This window comes from Myotis yumanensis, unplaced genomic scaffold (assembly GCF_028538775.1).
Source record: "Myotis yumanensis isolate MYYU_CA2020_CCGP unplaced genomic scaffold, mMyoYum1.0.hap1 SCAF_7, whole genome shotgun sequence".
NCBI lineage: Eukaryota > Metazoa > Chordata > Mammalia > Chiroptera > Vespertilionidae > Myotis > Myotis yumanensis.
In genome coordinates this window covers 1,380,970-1,403,310 of record NW_027223758.1, presented here as the reverse complement: position 1 = coordinate 1,403,310, position 22,341 = coordinate 1,380,970, and the positions used below count along the sequence as shown (strand labels likewise).

The 22,341-nt window shown below is 49.8% G+C and overlaps 1 protein-coding gene and 1 pseudogene across 1 annotated transcript; both read right to left on the bottom strand.

Annotated features, from left to right (window-relative positions):
• Positions 1–1,776: 1,776 nt before the first annotated feature.
• On the bottom strand, positions 1,777–3,121 carry LOC139014323 (52 kDa repressor of the inhibitor of the protein kinase pseudogene; annotated as a pseudogene).
• Positions 3,122–6,922: 3,801 nt separating this feature from the next.
• LOC139014322 (THO complex subunit 1-like) lies at positions 6,923–9,765 on the bottom strand. The gene is given in 5 exon segments (XM_070421308.1): positions 6,923–6,999; positions 7,002–7,532; positions 7,737–7,761; positions 7,958–8,188; positions 9,625–9,765. Coding segments are annotated over 5 exon segments (1,005 nt in total).
• Between the last annotated feature and the right edge of the window lie 12,576 nt (positions 9,766–22,341).

Below are 22,341 nucleotides of genomic sequence, written 5' to 3'. Positions count from 1 at the left end.
AAAATCCACGCCGAAATCCTTGTCTGGAAAGCTCATGCTTCTTTCACTAGCTGGTCATTTCACTGTTGGTTACAGATTTCTCGTAGCACACTTAAAACTCCTGCTAGTCAGAGGTTAGTCGTGAGCTTCATTGCACAATTTTATGAAACAGATTCCTCCCACACCTTCTCAAAATTTATTTCTTGAAAGAATTGGTAACTCAATGCCCAACAACTGTGACAATGAATGTGATGTCTGCAATGACCTCACTAAAACAAGCCCAAAGTGCCATCAGCAGAGATCACACAGAAGTGCAACGTGGCGCTTCCGATGATGCCTGCTGTCCTCTGGAAGAACAACAGTTAGTTCTCCAAAGCACGAGAGTTCACACCGTGGCCATTTAAGCAGAGGATCAGTGGCTACTCTACTCAAGAGATCCAGTGATTAAGTGACCCACCTATATCTTACAGCTTTTCTCTGTTTCCTTTCAAATTTCTCAGATTTTTTTCAATATCAGATATAAGAGAGAACGCATTTTAAAAGTCCCTCGGGTATTTCCGACACTTTCGGAATTATCTGTAGGAAGCTCTTAGTTGTGTAGACTTTGATGTATGTGTCCACCGTTAAATCCAAATCATGTTTCACATCGAAATGCATGTTAAGCAAAGCTAAGCTACTTGACCTTTGCCCTGTCAAAGTGTTCCTCGGGTGTGCTTTGAGATGCTTTCGACCGTTTTCATAGCGTTCGTTCTCAACCTTCATCACAGGGAGAATTCATAGGACCTTTAGCAATGTATAAAATGAGGAAAAAACTTGATGTCTGGCAGGTGGAGGGGGCCATGGTGGATGGACGCTCTATGTCTTTTCCTCTGGGTTTCCACTTGATTCTCCAACAATGCAGCTCAGCTGAGAGTGCTGCATCGGGATTGGGTAAGTCGCTGCCGTACATGTCAGCCTGGTGTTCCTCTGGCATATTGAATTTGAGCCGTCCCGTGACAGAGGGGACCAGAGATCAGCATTGAAGAGCTTTGGAGGAACTGTTCTGAGACTATCTCTTTCAGTTCCTGAACAATGTGTTCCACTGTTTTGACGCTTAGAGGCTCTTTATAGCACCTCTCGGAAGTCAGCTGAGACTCCAGGTTCCCTTGCTGAGCTCTGCGGAGCTTCCCAGGGAGCTTCATCAGAATAGCAAGTGTGGTTGCCAAATCAGTGGCTTCCTCAAACCAAAATTCACAATAAACTTCATTATCTTCCATCCCTTCATGTAGCGAATGCAGTGCCTGCAGTCAAGCTACTGGCTGCAGAGAAGACATCAGAGGTCTGACCCTGGAGATTTTTTCCGGAGGCTCCTGTGAAAGGTAGAACGTTTTTAAGAACAACAATGGTAACCACGAAATCAAAATCTGTTGCTGCACTGCAGAGTGCGAATGCTCGGCCCGCTATACAGTTTTCCCATCTACTATGTGTGTCCTCATATATACCGCCTACACAGAAAACAAGCGCTTGCAGGAACTCCACTACAATTTCAAAAGCATCGTGCCTGCCAGCCCTCTGAGAATGGCAAATTTCCTTCAGTTCTTTCCCGCTTTCTTCATTGTTCTGGAAGAGGATAGAAACGACACTGTCAAGCTCTAAAAGCGGTTGTGGTGACGGATGGAAAAAAGATCAAACTTCCTCCACTGTTCCAAACGCAACAGACGCTCCCGTGACAGGCACCGATCTGGCCGATCGCGGACTTCAGGCACAGGGAAGAGCAGAGTGTGTAGACAGCTTGGGGAGGGATGTTTCTCCAAAAGTCTAGAAGCAACAACTTTCGTTTTGGAAGGAAAGCCACTGGACACAATGTAAGCCTGGCCACGACAATATTCCATGCGTAATCCTCACTTCTCTGGTCTCATCGTGGGAAATGTCATAGCCAAAATTTCGGCTGCGGCTTCAGAAGGCAGGAAACCCACAGATTCCTCTCTCAGGTCACGAGCTTCGTCAGCAAACCTCCCGAACGCGGGCAGGTGCTCTTCCCCTGCTGTGTCCACTACGTGTGTGCGTGCGTGCGTCCCTCTGTCAGGGGCCATGGAAAAGAAGGGAGAGTCTCTCACTCCCCTGAGCGTTCCTTCCCCCAATGCGGCTCTCACGGATCTCTAGCATCTGCTTCTGCTTGTACTTTTGAACAGAACGGTGCGTTGACTGCTGTGGTCTCAAAGGGCTCTCTCAGAGACAACCTCTTCACCAGAATTTATCGGGCACTCCGACAGTGCCTGCCTGCCTGCCTGCCTGCCTGAAAGTTATCGGGAGTGAAGAGGCCTTCTGGGATTTCATCAGCTTCATGTCCATCTAGAGCAGTGGTTCTCAACCTTCCTAATGCCGCGACCCCTGAATACAGTTCCTCATGTTGTGGTGAACCCCAATTTCATTGTTACAGATTGAACATAATGAAAGCATAGTGATTAATCATAAAAGCAATATGCAATTATACATGTGTTTTCCGATGGTCTTAGGCGACCCCTGTGAGAGGATCGTTCGACCCCCAAAGGGGTCGCGACCCACAGGTTGAGAACCGCTGATCTAGAGGTATCTTTTGTTTTCCCATAAGAATCAAAACTGCAAATAAAGATTTTAAAGTATTCTTTGGTTTACTTTCTCTTCAAGGGTTAAAGGTAAAGTGTCTTCATCCTGTTCTTCACCCCCTTCTGTATTGGAGTTCTGAGCAAGGCTGTTGTTGATCGCTCTATGTTTGCTTTTGTTCCTGTTCAGAAGTTTCGTCAATTTTTTTTCCTGTTTCCATGTCCTGATTTCATCTTCGCTCAATTCTTTTATTCGTTTTCTATGTCTACTATGTGGATTGTTCAAATGATTGGTAAGATCACCTATTGTTGGTATTACATTATCTCGAAGAACTGTCCTATAAGGAAGGACTAGTTCTACAGATCATAGAGGTCTCAGAGTGTTTGGCACATCATCGATAATGTTTATTGAGTTGTTCAGGTTTTTTATCTTCTAAGTTTGCTCTCCTACAATTTCCCACCCACTTCTGGCATCTGGCCAGATCCCTCGGGAACCTGAAGAAGGCCAAATCTGACTGCATGCTCTTCAGCGTGCAGTCTGCCGGCGCCGCCCCCCACCGTCCCCCCCAGAAGTTTGGCATCTTCGCTGGCGCCCCACCCCCTCCACCCGGGGCCGGTCCAGCACTCCCCCCCCCCCATGCCCAGCACTGTCTTAATAACACAAAATGCAAGTACAAAACATTGTACAAGTATGCTTTTCACTACATGGAAGTGCAATAATACATTTGTGTGGCTTTTTAAAATATATCTTCATTGATTTCAGAGAGGAAGGGAGAGGGAGAAAGAGCCATAGAAGCATCTACCATGAGAGAGAATCACCCATCGGCTGCCTCCTGCCCACCTCCTACTGGGGAGCAAGCCCGTGACCGGGGCCTGCGCCCTTGACTGGAATGGAACCCCGGACCCTTCGGGTCCCCAGGCCGATGCTCTACCCACTGACCAAGACAGGCCAGGACGGCACTTTGTTTTATACACGACAATCCAAGGAGGAGATGTAAGTGGGTTACAGACAATCCATTGATGATAGATGAGGGAGGGAGGGAGGTGGGAGAAAGAAAAGGGGGTGGGGGTGGGGGTGGGGAGTGGGGCGAACCTCTGGGATTGGATAAAAAGTAAAATGATAGACACATACTTCTTTTTTGTAAAATATATTTTTATTGATTTCAGAGAGGATGGGAGAGAGATAGAAACCTCATCGATGAGAGAGAATCTTGGATTGGCAGCCTCCTGCACACCCCCTAGTGGGTCTCGAGCCCATGACCCGGGCGGGCGGGCATGCACCCGGGACCCGAATCGAACCCCGGACCTTAAGGTCTGTCGCAGGCTGACCTCGGCTCTACCCACTGAGCCAAACCGGCCAGGGCCTCACCTACTTCTTTTCCTGAGGTGGGTGCAGGATAGATAGTTAACAGGCAACAATACACGTGATAACAATAGCAATGAAGGAATTTATGGTCTGTCCTGCAGAGCCCCCAGGCACATTTGCTTGTGGGGGTGGGGTGGGGTGGGGTGGGGGGAGGGGAAGGGGATGGAGGCGGGGTGGGCTGGTGCAGGGATGGCGGGATGTTACAAGTTCCTCTGACATTTCAGAGTTATGTTGTGTTAGATGCAAAAGGACCATAGGTTCAGTTAAGGTAAACACTGACCTGGTCAGGGAAGACTCCGGCCTCAGATGCGACCAGCCACCACAACTGCTCTTAGTAACAGTCTCCCTTCAGACTAGACTTGTGGTCGCTTTAGGCCTTTCAGTTTGCAAGACCACCACGCAGCCCTTCCCTGAGCTCGTGGGGTTAGCATGTGGCTCCTTTCGTTGTGCACAGTTGTGTGGGAATAAAGGAGTCATCCTTTCTGTCAAAGTAGGGAGTTTTAGCCTTAACTGATTTGTCTCAGAGGATAGAGAGTCGTCCTGCGGACGGAAGGGTCCCGGGTTCGAGTCCAGAGAAGGGCACCTGCCTGTGGTGTGGGCTCCATCCCCAGTGGGGGGGGGGGGGGGGGGGGGGCGCGCGGCATGCAAGTAGGCAGCCGCCATTTTGGCTCCAGTGACTTGGCAGCCGCCATTTAAAAAAATATATATTTTATTGATTTTTTTACAGAGTGGAAGGAAGAGGGATAGAGAATTAGAAACATCAAAGAGAAAGAAACCTCAATCAGCTGCCTCCTGCACACCCCCTACTGGGGATGTGCCCACAACCAAGGTATATGCCCTTGACCAGAATCGAACCCGGGACCCTTCAGTCCGCAGGCCGATGCTCTACCCACTGAGCCAAACCAGTTAGGGCGGCAGCTGCCATTTTGAAACGGCAAAGGTCAATCCCTCCCTTTTATCCTCTCACCACCGCTCCAAATCCCCCGTTTTAATGTTCGTGTTTTAATAGCACGAAATACAAGTACAAAACATTGTACAAGTATACTTTTTACTCCACGGAGGTGGAATAATACCTTTGTGTTGTTGTTGTCATTGTGTGTGTGTGTGTGTGTGTGTGTGTGTCTTTTAATATATCTTCATAGATTTCAGAGAGGAAGGGAGAGGGAGGTAGGTAGAGAGAGAGAGAGAGAAACACCCACGATGAGAGAGAGAATCACCGGGTCAGCTGCCCCCTGCACACCTCCTACTGGGGATCGAGCCCCCAACCCGGGCCTGCTCCCTGGACTGTAATCAAACCCAGGACCCCTTCGTTCCCCAGGCCGATGCTCTACCTGCTGACCAAAACCAGCCAGGGCGTGACTTTGTTTTGTAAGTGACAATCCAAGGAGGAGATGAAAGCCGGTTACAGAAAATCCACTGGTGATAGATTAGGGAGGGAAGGAGAGAGGGAGGGAGGCAAAGGTGGGGTGGAGTGGAGTGGGGAGTGGCGGGGGGTGGGAGGAAACCTCTGGGATTGGATAAAAAGTGAAATGATAGCCTTGGCTTGTAGGCTCAGTGGATCGAGCGTCAGCCTGGGGACTGAAGCTTCCCTGGTTTGATTCCAGTCTAGGGCATGTGCATGGGTGGAGGGCTCGATCCCCAGTGGGGGACATGCAGGAGACGGCCAATCCACGATTCTCTCTCATCATTGATGTTTCTATCTCTCTTTCTCCCTTCCTCTCTGAAATCAATAAAAATATTTTTTAAAAAAGTAAAATGATAGACACATACTTCTTTTTTTTAAAGATGTATTTTTGTTGATTTCAGAGAGGAAGGGAGAGGGAGGAAGAGAGATAGAAACATCATCCATGAGAGAGAATTATGGATTGGCCAGCTCCTGCATGCCCCCTAGTGGGGCTGGAGCCCGTGACCTGGGCAGTTATGAGCCCTTGACCGGAATCGAGCTCTCCCTGCTCTCCTTGCCTTTTCAATGACAGCACCCACCCTATACCCACCTCCTTACTTTCATGGATGCTTTTCATGATCCCTGAGAGGAAGAAAATATCCCCTGTTGCTGAACCCTGGCTTTTCACACTGCAGATGACCCTCTTGGACAGATGCAGGAACTCTCTCCCTCCCAGTCCCAGAGAGGGTGTTTTGACCCACCCTTGATCTCTTTCTTGGTTTGTTTTCTTTCAATGGTGGTAAACACAGACCTCCTTTGAACCTTTGATAAGCCTACAGTTTACAATCACACTCCTTTAGCTTGATTTTTAATACAACTCTCGGGGTCAGGGTCATGACTTTAGAGTCATGATTGGTTTGCCCCATGAGAGGACTCAGTGTGTGTGTGTGTGTGTGTGTGTGTGTTAGTGTTTTGGCGTGTGTGTGTGTGTGTGTGTGTGCCCGAGCGCGTGCGCTTCTGTGTGTGTAAATCCGCAGTCACGCATGGACACTTCTTGATCTGAATGGTCCTTCAGCATCCATGAGCACCCTTCAGCCCCTGCCTTGTCCCAGACAGCGTCCCCTGCTTGTCCTTCCCCCCTCTTGTCCAGCCAGAATTGGGGAAGTCCAGTCACCTGGCTCTGCCCTCCCTAGAGGAGGCTGCAGGACGGGGGCTTGCATTGGCGCTTCTCGACCAGCAGAGGGCAGGGCTGGCTCTCTGGCCCCGCCTGGGCTGGGCCATCTGGTTGACTTCCAATCACCCGCCCTCCGCCCCCCTCCCAGCCTTACCCCACTCCCTGTCAGGATGGATGGTTAGGCCTGGCTCAGAGACCAAGTCCGCGCCAGGCCACATGGGCCTGCAGAAGCCTCCGCCCCTTGAAAGGCTGGATCAATGTCATTTCTAAGGAGGTTTTCCTGTGGGGTTTTTCTGTTTGTTTGGTTTTTTTTTATTGGTTTATTATTATTATTATTATTATTATTATTATTATTTTGTTTTTTGGGGGGGATTTCTTTTTTTTAGGAGGGTTTTTTGTTTTGGTATGCTTTTTTTGTTTTTGTCAATTTTTTTGTTTGTTTGTTTTTTCTTCTGCTTTTATATATGGGATGATGTGGAAGGAGCCAGAATGTTCCATTGTTCACCCAATCTGTTGGCAAACATCTCTATTTTCCCCCTGTCACAGGTTTGTCTCGGCGAGCATCAGGACCTTCATTTCCCTTCGGTACATCATCATGATCTTCCTCATCTTCACCCTCACCCATTTTTCTGTCTTCAGAAGGAGGTGGTGATTCCTTTGCTAGCTTTCTTACCATGTGTTCAAGATATTCTGGCAAACTTCTGAACTGTTGTTTGTTTGGCTGGAAGAAGTGAGGGCTTCTCCGTGCTAACAGTCTCAGGGCTCTCCAACCATAATTTGGATGGTTCACCACCTTATATTCCTTTTCAATCATGCTTTCCGGGTCTGCCTGTTCAATGGCTTCTGCAAAGAATTCCTCCAAAGTTGGCATATAGCCTCTGGGGGCTGATTTACAAGCTTCCATATTATCCGGGCAGAGATCCCAAAGGCTTGTTATCGCCTCGTTTCTCTTCAGAATCTTTGTGCTGGGCCCTTTCCACAGGAAGTCCAGGTAGTCCTCTGGTGCGATTCTCTTTCGTACTGCTCTCGTAGGCTTAGTACCTGATGTTCTTTCCTTCACAAAACTTGGGCAGCCTTCGTTTTTCCACTTGTTCCAGTTTTCTTCCGTGGATAATATATGCTGTACCATCTTTGAAAATCTCTCTCCATCAGGTGGGTTTTCAGAGAGCAGTTGATAAACTGATTTTGTGGTGCCTTCAATCCAGAGTGACTGCTCATCAGTTAAAACATGGTTTGAACTTTTGTATTTCACCTGTCCCTTGAGATAATGGAATAAAATGAGATACTGCAGGAGAATCTGTCGGCGAAAGTTACTGTCACTCAGCTGTAAACCCAGCAACTTTTCACTTGTTAAAAATTTTGCAGCATATACATGCTCTCCTCCTGCCCCTTAATTCTCCCATCTTTTTTCTCGAGGCCTGAGTATCATCTAATTTGTAATTCTTGAAAACAGCCAGGACTTCTTCTGAGTACCTGCGGAAAGTTTTCCATGCCATCTTCTCATAGCATTGCACAGGGTTCCTGAAGTAATCCTGAAGGGACCAGAATTTGCGGTACAGGCTGTGATCCATTGGAATGGAGCAAGTTGTTGGAGCTTCATCATCACCCATGTCACCTTGGTCTACGTCCATTCCTTCTCCTTCGTCTTCAGCTTGCTTCTGACCCAAGGTGCTTTCCTGCTCATTGGTATTGAAAACAGTGACATTTTCCAGATTAAACTGACCCTGCAAGTTAAGACCGGATCTCTCAGGTAAAGGGAAAAGCCTGGCCAAAAAGAGTTGAATCCGTGCACGGAAAAGTGTGTGCGGGGCTTTGGATAATCTTCTTAAGAGGTCATTGCACGTACATAGTAAATAAGTTTTCCCAGCAGACTTCCAAGTAGCAACATTTTTTTCCACAAACGAGAATATTGTGTCACACTGATCCAAAGGCAGACATTCCAAAGCGTCTGCCAACAAGACAGCAGGTGTCGCCGCGGTGCAAATCCCTTCAGTGACTCCCCCAATGGCAAGAGAAATAATAGCTAAAACATTTTCACACGACGAGTGATTGATCATTTCTTCTTGCAGGACACCTCTGAAAGCTTGGTCAAGGGTACATTTCTTTTCGTCTTCAGTTCCAGGTAACTGGCTGAAGGTATTCAACAATGGCTTGATATTTTTGTTGTTCAGGGCTTCTCTGGTAGACTTGGTAAACGGCGTCTGCGCTTCGGCTACACTGAAGCGTGGCTGTGTAGCAGACATCTTCGCAGCGGCGCGTGTTGTGGGGGCCGAAGCCCAGCAGGTGCAGGGGTTCCCAAAGGTGTGGACGAAGTCCGCGAAGAAGAAATGACACGGAGACAGTGCGGTCAGTTGATCAGCAGCCTAGCCAGGTTCTTGCCAGGTGCTCCAGCGGCAGCGCCTATGTCCCGGGACTGGGTCTCGGCGAGATCTCTGCCCCGAAAGCTCCCTTGAAGAACTAGGACAACCACCACGACCACAAGCCTAGGGCTGGGAAAGCTCTGCCAAGAGGGACCCTGCTTTCTTTTATAGCGCCAGCGCGTGGTGGGAGGACCCAGAGAGAGAGACCCACCAATCAGCTGCTCCCAGGAATGAAGCGTCACCGTTTGGGCGACACCAATTGTAGGGCGGGGCAGGTGTCGCATCTCAAGGAAAGGTTCTCCTTAACGTGGCTGAGATGCCTGGGGCGCTTGACCAGTGCCTCTTGGCCTGGCTCCTCCGACCCAGGACCGTGAAACGAGTGCTGGGGGGTCTTATTTTACTTTAGGTTATTTATTTATTTATTTATTCATTCATTTATTTTTCTTCTCATTTCTGTGCTCATTTCTCTTCATTCATTGCAATTGATTCTATCTCTCGACAATGAACCCTGGCAAACATCGGTCCCATTCGCATTCGAAGGGAGGGGGCGCGGTGTACGGGAAGGGGGAGGGGGCAGGGGGGAGGCGGGAGGGGGGGGACCGCAGATGCAAACACACCCAACGTAGCGGCCCTTGGAGGTCATGGGAGGCAGAGGCTGAGGTGGATGTGAATAAAATGTGTACGGCTTTGTATTTTTAGCTCTTTGGCCCAGGCCCAAGCCCCAGTCAACCCGACCTCCTTCAGCCGCGGCCCTGTCTTTTCTCAGTTCCACGTTCTTGCTTCTCTTGCTGCTCCCGGACCATCTCCTTGTCAATCTCCTGGACAACACGGGAGAGCTCTTTGAAGTTGCGGAAGATCTCGCCATCTGGCAGGTGGATGCGGCGCATGAGGTGGATCTCTACCTTAGAGTTCATGCACTGTCCCCTGATGTGGGTGACCATGGCATACTTCCCGCTCTTTGGGCTCCAGTCACTTGGAAGCCGCCATTTTGTTTTTTAAATACGTTTCATTGATTTTTTAACAGAGTGGAAGGGAGAGGGATAGAGATTTAGAAACCTCAAAGATAGAGAAACCTCAATCAGGTGCCTCCCGCACACCTCCTACTGGGGATGTGTCCACAACCAAGGTATATGCCCTTGACCGGAATCGAACCCGGGACCCTTCAGTCCGCAGGCCGATGCTCTGTCCACTGAGCCAAACCAGTTAGGCTGGCAGCAGCCATTTTGAAAAGGCAAAGGTCAATCCCTCTCTTTTATCCTCTCCCTGCGCCCCGGATCTGGCATTTTAACTTCCCCGTTTGGATAGCACAAAATGCAAGTCCAAAACATTGTACAAGTATACTTTTTACTACACAAAGGTGGATTAATACCTTTGTGTTGTTGTTGGTGTGTGTCTGTGTGTGTGTTAGTGTGTGTGTGTGTGTGTGTGTGCGCGCGTGCGCGTCTGTGTGTGTAAATCCGCAGTCACACATGGACACTTCTTGATCTGAATGGTCCTTCAGCATCCATGAGCACCCTTCAGCCCCTGCCTTGTCCCAGACAGCGTCCCATGCTTGTCCTTCCCCCCTCTTGTCCAGCCAGAACTGGGGAAGTCCAGTCACCTGGCTCGGCCCTCCTTAGAGGAGGCTGCAGGAGGGGGTTTGCATTGGCGCTTCTCGACCAGCAGAGGGCAGGGCTGGCTCTCTGGCCCCGCCTGGGCTGGGCCATCTGGTTGACTTCCAACAACCTGCCCCCCGCCCCCCTCCCAGCCTTACCCCGACTCCTTCTCAGGATGGATGGTTAGGCCTGGCTCAGAGACCAAGTCCGCGCCAGGTCACATGAGCTTGCAGAAGCCTCTGCCCCTTGAAAGACTGGATCAATGTCATTTCTAAGGAGGTTTTCCTTTGGGGTTTTTCTGTTTGTTTATTTGGTTGTTTTTTTTTATTGGTTTATTATTATTATTATTATTATTATTATTACTATTATTTTGGTTTATATTTTATTATTTATTTTATTTTATTTTATTTTATTTTATTTTATTTTACAGCCCGTCTCTGGCGGCGGGGACCCCGCCATCCACAGAGAGAGCGCGGTTTGACCAGATGGCCCGAGGCTGACTTGGTCTCAAGCAAGGACCCCATCATGCACAGAGAGCCGGGGTCGACCAGATTGCCCGACCTGGACTTCAGTCTTTGATTGTGGATCAGAGTGATTTGGGTTGATTGAAATGTTGACAGGATACTTTTTAAAAAATATATTTAATTGATTTTTCACACAGAGGAAGGGAGAGAGACAGAGAGTTAGAAACATTGATGAGAGAGAAACATTGATCAGCCGCCTCCTGCACATCTCCCACTGGGGATTTGCCCGCAACCAAGGTACATGCCCTTGACCGGAATCAAACCCAGGACCCTTCAGTCCGCAGGCTGACACTCTATCCACTGATCCAAACCGGTTTCGGCGACAGGATACTTTTTGTTTTATTTATTTTTCTTTATTTGATCTGCTTGACCGGGAGCGGGGGGCGGGGCCGAAGAGCAAAGAAATGTTGACAGAATGCTCACTTTTTTTCTTTCTTTTTTAAAAAATATATTTTATTGATTTTTTACAGAGAGGAAGGGAGAGAGATAGAGAGTTAGAAACATCAATGAGAGAGAAACATTGATCATCTGCCTCCTGCAAGCTGTCTTCTGCACACCTCCCACTGGGGATGTGCCCGCAACCAAGGTACACGCCCTTGACTGGAATCGAACCTGGGACCTTTCAGTCCACAGGCTGGCACCCTATCCACTGAGCCAAACAGGTTAGGGCTTTTCTTTTCTTTTCTTTTCTTTCTTTCTTTCTTTCTTTCTTTCTTTCTTCTTTCTTTCTTTCTTTCTTTCTTTCTCTTTCTTTCTTTCTTTCTTTCTTTCTTTCTTTCTTTCTTTCTTTCTTTCTTTCTTTCTTTCTTTCTTCTTTCCCTTTCTTTCTTTCTTTCTTTCTTTCTTTCTTTCTTTCTTTCTTTCTTTCTTTCTTTCTTTCTTTCTTCTTTCACGTACAGCCCGCATACAATGATACATTCTTATCATGAATCCACATTTACTCTTATTTATTTATTTATTCATGCATTCATTCATTCATTCATTCATTCATTTATATGTACAGCCCGGCTTATCACAGCGTTATACATTTATGGGTCTCTCAAACAAAACCCCAGAAAACACGTTGCAATGCTTACCCGTCCTGTTTCTATTCCTATCAACGCTTCAACCCTTTAGGGATGTTTCCAGGCGGCAGCGGCGGCGGCGGCACAGTGGGGGCGTGTTCACTGAAAGGAAATTCCTAAATCGCCCCGTATTCGCTCGCGGAGGAAATTTCAAAGTCTAACTGACAGTCTTTCATCCGCATCGTGGGAGTGTCTGTCCTTCTTGACTGCTAGGTGGAAACAAGAGACGAGAGAGAGAGAGAGAGAGAGAGAGAGAGAGAGAGAGAGAGAGAGAAAATGAGAATATGAAGCTTTCAACACGCCCCCCCCCCCCCCCCCCCCCGCAGGACCCGACCCTGCGTTCTCACCACCCTGATGATGACGTGAGGACGATGCAACCTGTCCTTGTCATGTGCCACCTTCCTGGTGACCGCTTTTATAAGCCTCAAAGCGAGATCGGCCAGAGGGCCGGATTGGTCCGTTGTCGTCACAGGGCGGAGCCAAATCAGGGACAGCGCTTGCGCAGTCGGCAGACAGAAGGGCATGAATGGAAGGCAGTGGATCGCCATGCTAGCACTTTGGATGGAGGCACATCCATTCTAAATAATACAAAGCAGTACCTGTACCTCAAATGGAAACTTCTTTCGCAGACATGAAAAATGCAGGTCAAGTCACTTGGACACTATGGACCGCTTTGTCGTGTAGAAATGGGCAGGCGTGAATTAGGCATTCTGAACTTTGTCTTCCTTTGGGTTTGTCCTTGTGATCCAAAGGAACTCTCCCCAGCCAGGAAAGGTATTAGGTGGACTGAAGTGGACCACAAAGGGATTTCTGGCTGGAAACCACAAACCACACCACTGGCGGCGACCGACTGGGTGTGCCGTGCGGTGCCATGCCGTGCTCTGCCATGTCCCAGAAAGTCATAGTCAGGACTGAACCGAGGACCTTCCTCTTTCTCTCTCTTTCTTTTTCTTTCTTCTTTCTTTCTTTTTCTTTCTTCTTTCTTTCTTTCTTTCTTTCTTTCTTTCTTTCTTTCTTTCTTCTTTCTTTCTTCTTTCTGTCTTTCTTTCTTTCTCTCTTTCTCTTTCTCTCTCTCTTTCTCTTCTCTTCTCTTCTCTCTCTCTCTCTCTCTCTCTCTCCCCCTTCCTTCCTTTATTTTTTCTTTTTATTTTATTTTTTGGCCCTTCCACCCCTAAACTTGGTTCCAAGACAGAGGGGAAACACCTCTCCCTCTTCTACTCCAGCTTCCCTGCTATTCCCCTTGCCTCAGATTTGAGTCTCTGCCAAGAGCAAGCAGCGGGTGACCTACTACAGAGCCTTGCAGTCAATGGGTAGTCCTTATTCTTGTGTGTGACCTTAGCTGAACTTCACACAGGTTGTTTTCTGCATAGGTGTCATTCGAGGAGAACAAACAAAATACTCAGAATAAGAGCCATGCCCGGTGTCATTAACTAACGAGGTCCTTTGGCATCCTCTCTTCCCCAGCTTCCCTCCTGCCTCCCTCCAACTCTCTCCCTTCCTCTTGCTCCCCCTCTCCTCCTCTCCATTCCAGTCTATTCCACTCGCCAACCCCCCCCCCCCCCAGATTCTGTCCATCCTGGGGCTTACACACAGTATACATACATACATACTTACACACATCCGTCCTACACCTGAGTATCAACCAAAGACTTGGAAACAATGAGGAGGAGACTCAAGAAGTAATGCCATTCAAAACTAAACATTAAGTCATTGTGTAAATTCTGTGAAAGGAAAAGTGGATAGGGTATGCCTGTAAATGGCATAGCTCTCCCTGCTCACCTAGCCTTTTCAATGACAGCACCCACCCCATACCCACCCCCTTACTGTCATGGATGCTTTTCATGATCCCTGAGAGGAAGAAAATATCCCCTGTTGCTGAACCTGTGCTAGGGTGAGGGACTGCGCCATGGAAGGGTTACAGAATGTTCTGGGAGGGGGGACTGACGTATGGAGAAGGATTGTGTTACCAGGATATGAGGATTGTGTATGTGCTGGGAGGAGGGACTGATGAATGGAGGGGAGTTGCAGAGTTAGGAACCATGGAAGAAAAATTGCTAGATTGTCTTAGGCCAGCCAGGTGTGACTCTATTTACCCCCCCTTTGTGCTTATGAACTTTCTGTGAGCTTCTAAGGTAACACTGTTTTGTTATAAAAATCATAATGCACACTTGCTCTTTGCCACATGCCGCGAGGCTTCCCAGAGGGGGAAGGTACGGGCTGTGGTCAGCTGGCCAGCTTAATAAACGGCTTTCAAATTTAAATTCTGAGTCGGTGGTCTATCTCGTTGAGCCAACCCATAACATTTGGAGGCCCCAGCGAGATACCCGGCAGAGAGGAGAGGGACCCCCTATTTAAGGCAGGAGGCTCTCCCCCAGCAGGGGTGAGAGGGACCCCCTATTTAAGGCAGGAGGCTCTCCCCCAGCAGGGGTGAGAGGGACCCCTTGTTTAGGGCAGGAGGCTCTCCCCCGGAAGGGAGGAGAGGGACCCCCTATTCAAGGCAGGAGGCTCTCCCCCAGTTGTCGCCGGGCACTCAGCGAGATACCCCACACCTGTGGAGAACGATTACCAAGGAGGCCTCCAGTCCACCCAAAACTTTCAATTCGGAAACTGAGCCACCTGGACTCTCGAGAGAGGTAAGGGACCGGTCGTTAAACAGGAATTGGGACGTCCCACGGAAGGACCTATACGGAGGGCTGGACGCAGCGGTACTCCTGGTCCTGACCCGCGGCCACGACGGTGGCCGGGGTCCCTGGTTCGTGCGGCTGTAGGCTGCACTGGGTTTGTCTGTCTGGTATTTGTTTGTCTTGGTATTTGTTGTCAAGAAGTTGTCTGCTTCTGTGCACACCCTGCTGCAATGTTTTTTGAAAATTTTCAGGACTCCAAGGAGCAAGCTGCAGGTTCCGGGCAACCTTAGGTTGCATTTGGCTGATTTATTTTGTCTTTGTTATTTGTTGTCTTTGTCTTTGTCAAATGGGATAGGGTCAGTCATCTTTGTCGACCCCCTATCAGTCAGGCCCACTCCGGGTGAGTGGAAGGGGAGCTTGATCACCTCCCGGGAAGCTATAGAGCTCCCTCAGGAATCAGGAAATGGTTAGGAATTGGGTGGATTGTTTAAACTCTGAGTGAATGTCTGGTGAAAGTGTGTGAGTGTGGAGGGAGGGGGCCTGCCCTCTCCTCTCCTTTATGTGGCTCCACGACTTCGGTTACGGAGTCCGAGTGGGCCCCAACCTGCGGTTCCGAGATTTGTCATATGGCATAACGGTGACTCACCCCCATGTGGAGGTGACCAGGCCCAGGGTTTATACGGGTGCACCTTAGCTACGACGAATCTAAGCTCCCAAGGGACGCGGCCAGGCGGGCACCTGCGTGAGGATCTGTGAAAACAGGTCACCCCTTCCCTTGTCTGTCTCTCGCCACCGATCATCATGGGGTCGGGACAAAGTTTGTGTGGGACTGGCCAAATTACTACAGAGAAGGGAGACTGGATACAGCTCCAGCCTGGGCTGGTCTATTAAGAAAGTGTAAATCATTACTGGTCTGTGTAAAGTAAGAGCTACTTTGATTTATTCTGCTTTCTGTTGATACGCTTGGCTGAACGTTTGGGCTGGCCCCTTGGCAGTCTGCAAAGTCTCTCGGCAGCTGCGAGAATTATTTTTCTCAGAGTCTTTTGTTCACTGTTAAGGAGAATCAGCCCACTTAGTTAATAAAGATTTCTGTCTATCAGCTGCTCTTACCTAGGTTGTAATTTACTGTATTAAACTGAAGTTCTAGGGTAAATTTAAAGGTTATAATATTAATGCTTTTGATTTACAGCGATTCTGTGAATGGGAGTGGCCCACTTTCCAGGAAGGGTGGCCGGATGCAGGGTCTTTTGATCTGACCACTGCCTACCGGGTCCATTACGTCATAACGGCCGCCCGGGGCATCCTAATCAAATTCCTTATATTCAAGTTTAGGTTGACATATTGTCCAAGAAACCCCGGTAAATGAGGGCTTGCCTCCCGAGGAAAAATTGGGACAGAGACAGACAATTCTTTTGGCCGGGCCCCAGAAGGAAAAAGCTCCCCCGGTCCTTCAGGGAGAGAGGGGGAGAACCTCCAGGACCTTGCGACATCTGCCAGTCCTGCAGTTCCTACAGCAGGCCGGCCCTCTAGATCTGGGGCTAGACAGGCAGCCCTCTGGGGAAGCAAGGCAGACCAAGGCGCTATTCCCAGCTCCAGACCAGATTGGGGAGTGAATGAACAAAGAAGGGAGGCTGGATGCCTAAGCTGCCTGCAGTGGCCCTAAAAAAAGAAAAAAAAGAAGCAGCAGCAGCAGTAGCAGCGAGAAAGTACTTGGGCCTTTGGCTTGCAGGCTACAGCAGTTAAGCCGTAAGCCAGTGACTGGTACTAGCCTTCCTACAGCCCCAGGAATAGAGCAGCAAGCCTGAGATCTATGAAAGCTGCAGATAGAGTTAGTAAAAGCTCCCTGCTTGCAAATGTACTGAAAGGGTTTAGTACCTGTTGCTGCTGGAAGAGGAGGGGCTGATATCCCCTTCCAGTACATTCCCTTCAAAGAGGCCTGGTCACTGTTCTGCCATAAAGGGGACTGGTGGGAAGACAAGGAAAGCAGGGCCCTGTAACTAATAAACAGAGAAGGGCACTCTCCCTAGACCTGGGAGCCATCAGGACTTTGAAATTCTCCAAGAGAGGAGAAGTCTGACTCAGAGACTGGCCGAAAAATCGTTGGGTTAGGAGGACCGGAGGCTGCATATTGAACTTATAGACTGCAATTTGCTAGGCAGAGGTCCAAGCCCAGTTGTATAGGGATTAAGCTACCTATGTACAGCAAAACAACTTTCTCCTGTGCCAGAATACATTTTAAGGAAATTGGACAAGCTGTATTTGTGGCTAGAAAGAACTGGCCTATGTGTAAACTGTCCTGGAAAAAGGCTATGTGGAATGAACCCAAAAAGTAAAAGGTGTCTAGCTGCCGAGAGGGCAGTTGCCCAGGTGGGCAAAGAAGAATACCCATTAAATTTTGGTCTCTATTGAGAGACAGTTGACAGTTAGCAACCTGTATACTGTCTTACAGGCCTGTGTGACCATGCCCATGTCAGGGGTGGCACAAAACCTCAACTGTAGGAAACTGGGGAAGGCCTGTCTAGAACAGAGGGGTTAATAAAGTGGTGAATACTAGCCCTCTGTTACAGGAATTTCAGACCCTGTGAGGTCCTGTGACATATAAGACCCTGTAGGGAAATAAAGCTCCTTTAGTCCATTCTGAAAGAATAAATAAAAGACAGATTGAAGGCTGTGTTTCCCTCCAGGCAACCAAACTGGAACCCCTATAGTGACAGGGGAAAGGAGGCTCTCGATCGGTATCGCCAGACTCTATTAGGGGGCATCCGAGCTGCTGCTTGGAGACCCACAAACCTCTCTAAGGTGACAGAGACAGTCCAGGGGCCTAACCCTGATGCCCTGGAAAGTCGGAGGGCTGTCAATGTTGCATTTGTTTCCCAGTCGGCCCCAAATATTAGGAAAAAATGACAAAAGTTAAAAGGCTTTGAGGGGAAATCAATCTCTAAGTTGGTTGAGGTGGCCCAGAAGGTTTTTGACAATCAGGAGGACCCGACAGCAGGTTTAAACACCCGGATGGCCAAGGTCCTCCTGGCCCTGAGCGAGGAGGAAGGCCCAAGGGGCCAGAGAGACAACAAGGGCAAAGAAAAGCCTCGCGGAAGAAAAGGAGTTCAACCTAGGCTTGGGAAAAATCAATGTGCATTTTGCAGAAAGGAAGGACATTGGAAAAGGGAGTGCCCTGAACGTGTGGGGGAACCGACTCACTCCCATGCTGGTGGAGGAGGTGGATTGGGGTTGTTGGGGCTCAGCTGGCCCCCAGGAGCCCAGAATAACCCTGACAGTGGGGGGCCAAAAGGTGGACTTCCTTGTGGAACTCATAGCACTCACTCAGGCCCTCTGGTAGAGAAAGAGAAAAAGAGTAAACATTTCAGCTTCCTGAAAACAGCTGCCTTGAACCCTGCCACACTCCTCCCTGACGAGAAGGCAGAGGCCCCTTTGCCTGACTGCAAGGAGACACTGACTACCCTCACTTCCCTCCGTGAGGACCTCGTGGACCAGCCCTGCAGAATCCGGATGAGACCCTCTACACAGACGATGGGAGCAGCTTCGCAGAGGAAGGTACCCGGTAGCGGGGGGCACATGAGGAGGAGCCAGGGGAGATATAAGAAGCCCTGGTAAGCGCCCCGGCACTGGCCCTGCCAGACCTACCCAGGGACTACAGGGATATATCTCCTCACACTGCCCTTACAGGAGGACACGGGAGCCACCTTAAAGAAGTCTCCTGACCTCAGGAGGAAAGGAAAAAGCTCCTGAGATACTTAACCACCTGGCAGCCATATAGGGGCCAAGGAAGTGACTAAAAGACCAGTAGGGCCCCTAGAAGTTCTCGTAGCCCTGCCAGCACGAAGGCTCCCAGAGAAGCCTACTCATCTGCCAGAGGAGCAGAGGCTAGCTGAGAAACTAAGGGCCCGGGAAGGAGAGGCTGGATGGCTAATTCTGCCAAATGGGAGGCCTATAATGCCAGAAGCCCTGGGGCGGACCATCGCTTCCCAGACCCACCAGAGCACCCACCTGGGGGAATGAAGCTATCAGAACTACTGGGAAGAGAATTTTACATCCCAGGGCTCCAGAAAATATCTCAAGAGTTGGCTAGAAGGTGCCAAGTGTGTGCCCGAATGAATCAAGGGCCCCCTGTTGTGGCCACGCCGGGACAGCGATTCCGAGGTCAGAACCCCGGAGAACACTGGGAAGTGGACTTCACCGAGATACCAGGAGGACAAGGAGGGTATAAATACTTGCTGGTTTTCATTGATACCTTCTCTGGCTGGCCTGCGGCATACCCAACCAAGGCAGAGACAGCACAGGTAGTAGTTAGAAAACTCCTCACTGAAATTGTCCCCCGGTTTAGCCTGCCACTATACATGGGTCCGACGATGGCCTGGCGTTTATCGCCAATGTTACAATCCATAGTTAAGTCCCTAAGAGTTACTTGAAAATTGTATTGTGTTTATAGACCACAGAGTTCTGGACAGGTAGAGAGAATAAATTGGATCTTAAAGAAAACATTAACTAAGTTAAAATTAAAGACTGGCGAAAACTGGGTAAGTCTCCTTCCTTTTGCCCTCCTCAGAGCTAGGTGCACCCCGTATATAAAAGGACTCACCCCTTTTGAAATTATGTTTGGTAGGCCGCCACCTCTTCTTCCCCGCCTAAGGGAGGAAGAAATTGCCCAGCCGTCTACCCAAAGTTTGCTTAAGTCCTTACAGGCTTTGCAGAGCAGCGCCACGTCAGCATGACGGGTGGTGAGAGCCATTCGGGAGGAGGACGTGCTGAGATCCAGTCCAACACAGCCTGCCTTCTCTCTGGGTGACCTCGTCTGGGTGAAACGGCACGACCCTGGCAGCCTGGAACCTAGATGGGCTGGACCCTACCAGGTGGTGCTGAGCACTCCAACCACCATCAAAGTCGCAGGAAAGAGGCACTAGAAATTGTAACCCCGTCCTCCTCATGCCTCTCACCTGGTGAACTGACCAATGGGAAGGAGAAAGACATAGAAACTAAGACTCTATGTCAGTGGCCGAGACCCTGGCCAATTCTTCACCATCAAATGCCAGACTCTTCCCCGGCGGCTTGACCCCTACATTGCCAAATGCCTCCTCAATTTCATAACGTAGAGGAGGGCGCTGAATCAAAGATTTGATTCGGGCATAAGACCAGTAGGGAATGTGCTAGGGTGAGGGACTGCGCCATGGAAGGGTTACAGAATGTTCTGGGAGGGGGGACTGACGTATGGAGAAGGATTGTGTTACCAGGATATGAGGATTGTGTATGTGCTGGGAGGAGGGACTGATGAATGGAGGGGAGTTGCAGAGTTAGGAACCATGGAAGAAAAATTGCTAGATTGTCTTAGGCCAGCCAGGTGTGACTCTGTTTACCCCCCCTTTGTGCTTATGAACTTTCTGTGAGCTTCTAAGGTAACACTGTTTTGTTATAAAAATCATAATGCACACTTGCTCTTTGCCACATGCCGCGAGGCTTCCCAGAGGGGGAAGGTATGGGCTGTGGTCAGCTGGCCAGCTTAATAAACGGCTTTCAAATTTAAATTCTGAGTCGGTGGTCTATCTCGTTGAGCCAACCCATAACAAACCCTGGCTTTTCACACTGCAGATGACCCTCTTGGACAGATGCAGGAACTCTCTCCCTCCCAGTCTCAGAGAGGGTGTTTTGACCCACCCTTGATCTCTTTCTTGGTTTGTTTTCTTTCAATGGTGGTAAACACAGACCTCCTTTGAACCTTTGATAAGCCTACAGTTTACATTCACACTCCTTTAGCTTGATTTTTAATACAACACCCGGGGTCAGGATCACGACTTTAGAGTCAGGGTTGGTTCGCCCAATGAAAGGAATCGTGTGTGTGTGTGTGTGTGTGTGTGTGGGGGGGGGGTTCCCCGTTTTGTTTTCTCCAGTCTTTCTAAAATGTCTCCAGTGGATTTCATGTAACCCACGTACGGTCTCCTCCTGGGATTGGAGTGTATAAAATAAGGGGGCCGACATTGCCATTCTTTGGAACATCATCTCCCGCCTTTGAGATTGTGCTTCCCGGCGTACGAGTGACATTTCTGGACAGTTTGGCTGAAAGACACTCACAGAAATTCTGCACAGGTTGGAACATTTCTTACGTTGTTGACAAATGCCACACACGCACACATGTGTGTGCACTTGGTTCACAGTTGCTGCCTGTGGGGCTCTTTCAGGTGTGTCCATTTTCCTTCCTCTTTTTTCACAGGGAGGAAGGAGGCAGCGAGTGTAATCACCAGTGAGTGTGTGACATGAGACTGAGGATTTCCCGAGGAAAGAGGGTGAGTGCACGGATGGGCGGAGGGAGGAAGGGAGGGAGGGTGGGAGGGAGAACACATCCATCCACCCACTCATCCATCCATCCATCCATCCATCCATCCATCCACAGGGAAGTTAAAGATGAATGATAAAAGGGTGTCTGTCGTGAGTGGCACACTTGGAGCCATGTGTGTGGTGGGGGGTAGGGGTGGAGGGATGGATGATCAAAACTGGCAACTGGAGCAGAGTGTGCTGGCCGGTCTGGTGACCCAGAGTTATTGAGTCAAATCATCCCTCACCAGGCCTCCCGCGACCCTCATCGCTCCACTCCCACCTATGTCTCTCCTCCTAGGGGATCTAAGACACCGAGATCTACTGTTGACCTTTGCCTTGGACCTTGGACTCACGCCCCTCAAACCCCTCCCTCTCGCTCCCCACATCCCCTCCTAGGATTCCCAAACGGGTGAGGGCTTGTTCCTGGGTTGGCAGTTAGAGGGCACTCTTTTCCACCCAGACAGGCCAGGCCGGTTTCTCAAACAGCCTCCCTCCCCGAAGTTGGTGAGCTGTGGGCCTGAGGGTGGGGGGACTTGGAGAAGCCAGAGGCGAGGTCCGAGGCCCTGAGGTCACTGGAGACCTTTCTGCTTTTGAATGAAGCCCTGGAGTGAGATCCATTGGAATGAATCGCCCTGACCTCCTCCCCTCCCGCTTGCTCCATACCCCACCCCCTACTCCCCATCATCCACCCCCTACTCCCCATCCCCCACTCCAGCTCCCTTCCTCTCAGCCCTCAGGTCAGGGGCTTCTGAGACTCTGGGCCTGGGGCGGGGAAGGCCTGGGGAGAGGGGAATCATACAAGCAGGGGGAAAGCTGAGTTGCTTCCTGTGAGTGTATTTGAGCCCCAAGGTCCGTGTGGGCCCATCGGAAATCTGTGTCTGTGGGGGCTACTCTCCTGCCTGCTAAGAGGTGCTGTCCCACCCTGGCCGGTCATTTCCCTGCCCCATCTGGGAGCTGGGCTCTCCTGCCCTGGTTCTGCACACAGGTGTGCGCCCGGCTCTCCACTCTCCACACAGCCTGGTTCCCAGGACCTGCGGTGAATCACTCAGATCGCCGCTCCCGAGGCCAGTCCTTTCATCTCAGCCCCCACAGCTGCCCTTGGTCAGCCCTGGGTGACCAAGCCCTTATTACCTCTGAGGCCCTCTTGCCTGCTGGGAGCCACTGAGCAAAAGGGTTTTATCCTCCGCTCTGAGCTGCCTTTCAGCGGACACCACTTCAGTCCGGGGCTGAATCTCTCAGTGGACAGACAGGCTGAGGCGGCCAAGCCAGGTTAGGCTCCAGGCAGGGACCGGATCCTCATGTCAGGTCCCCTTTGTCCAGCCCACCTGTGTTCTGTCCAGGTTGTGGGAGATGGCACTGCCCCACATGGGGGAGTGGCAGCTTGTC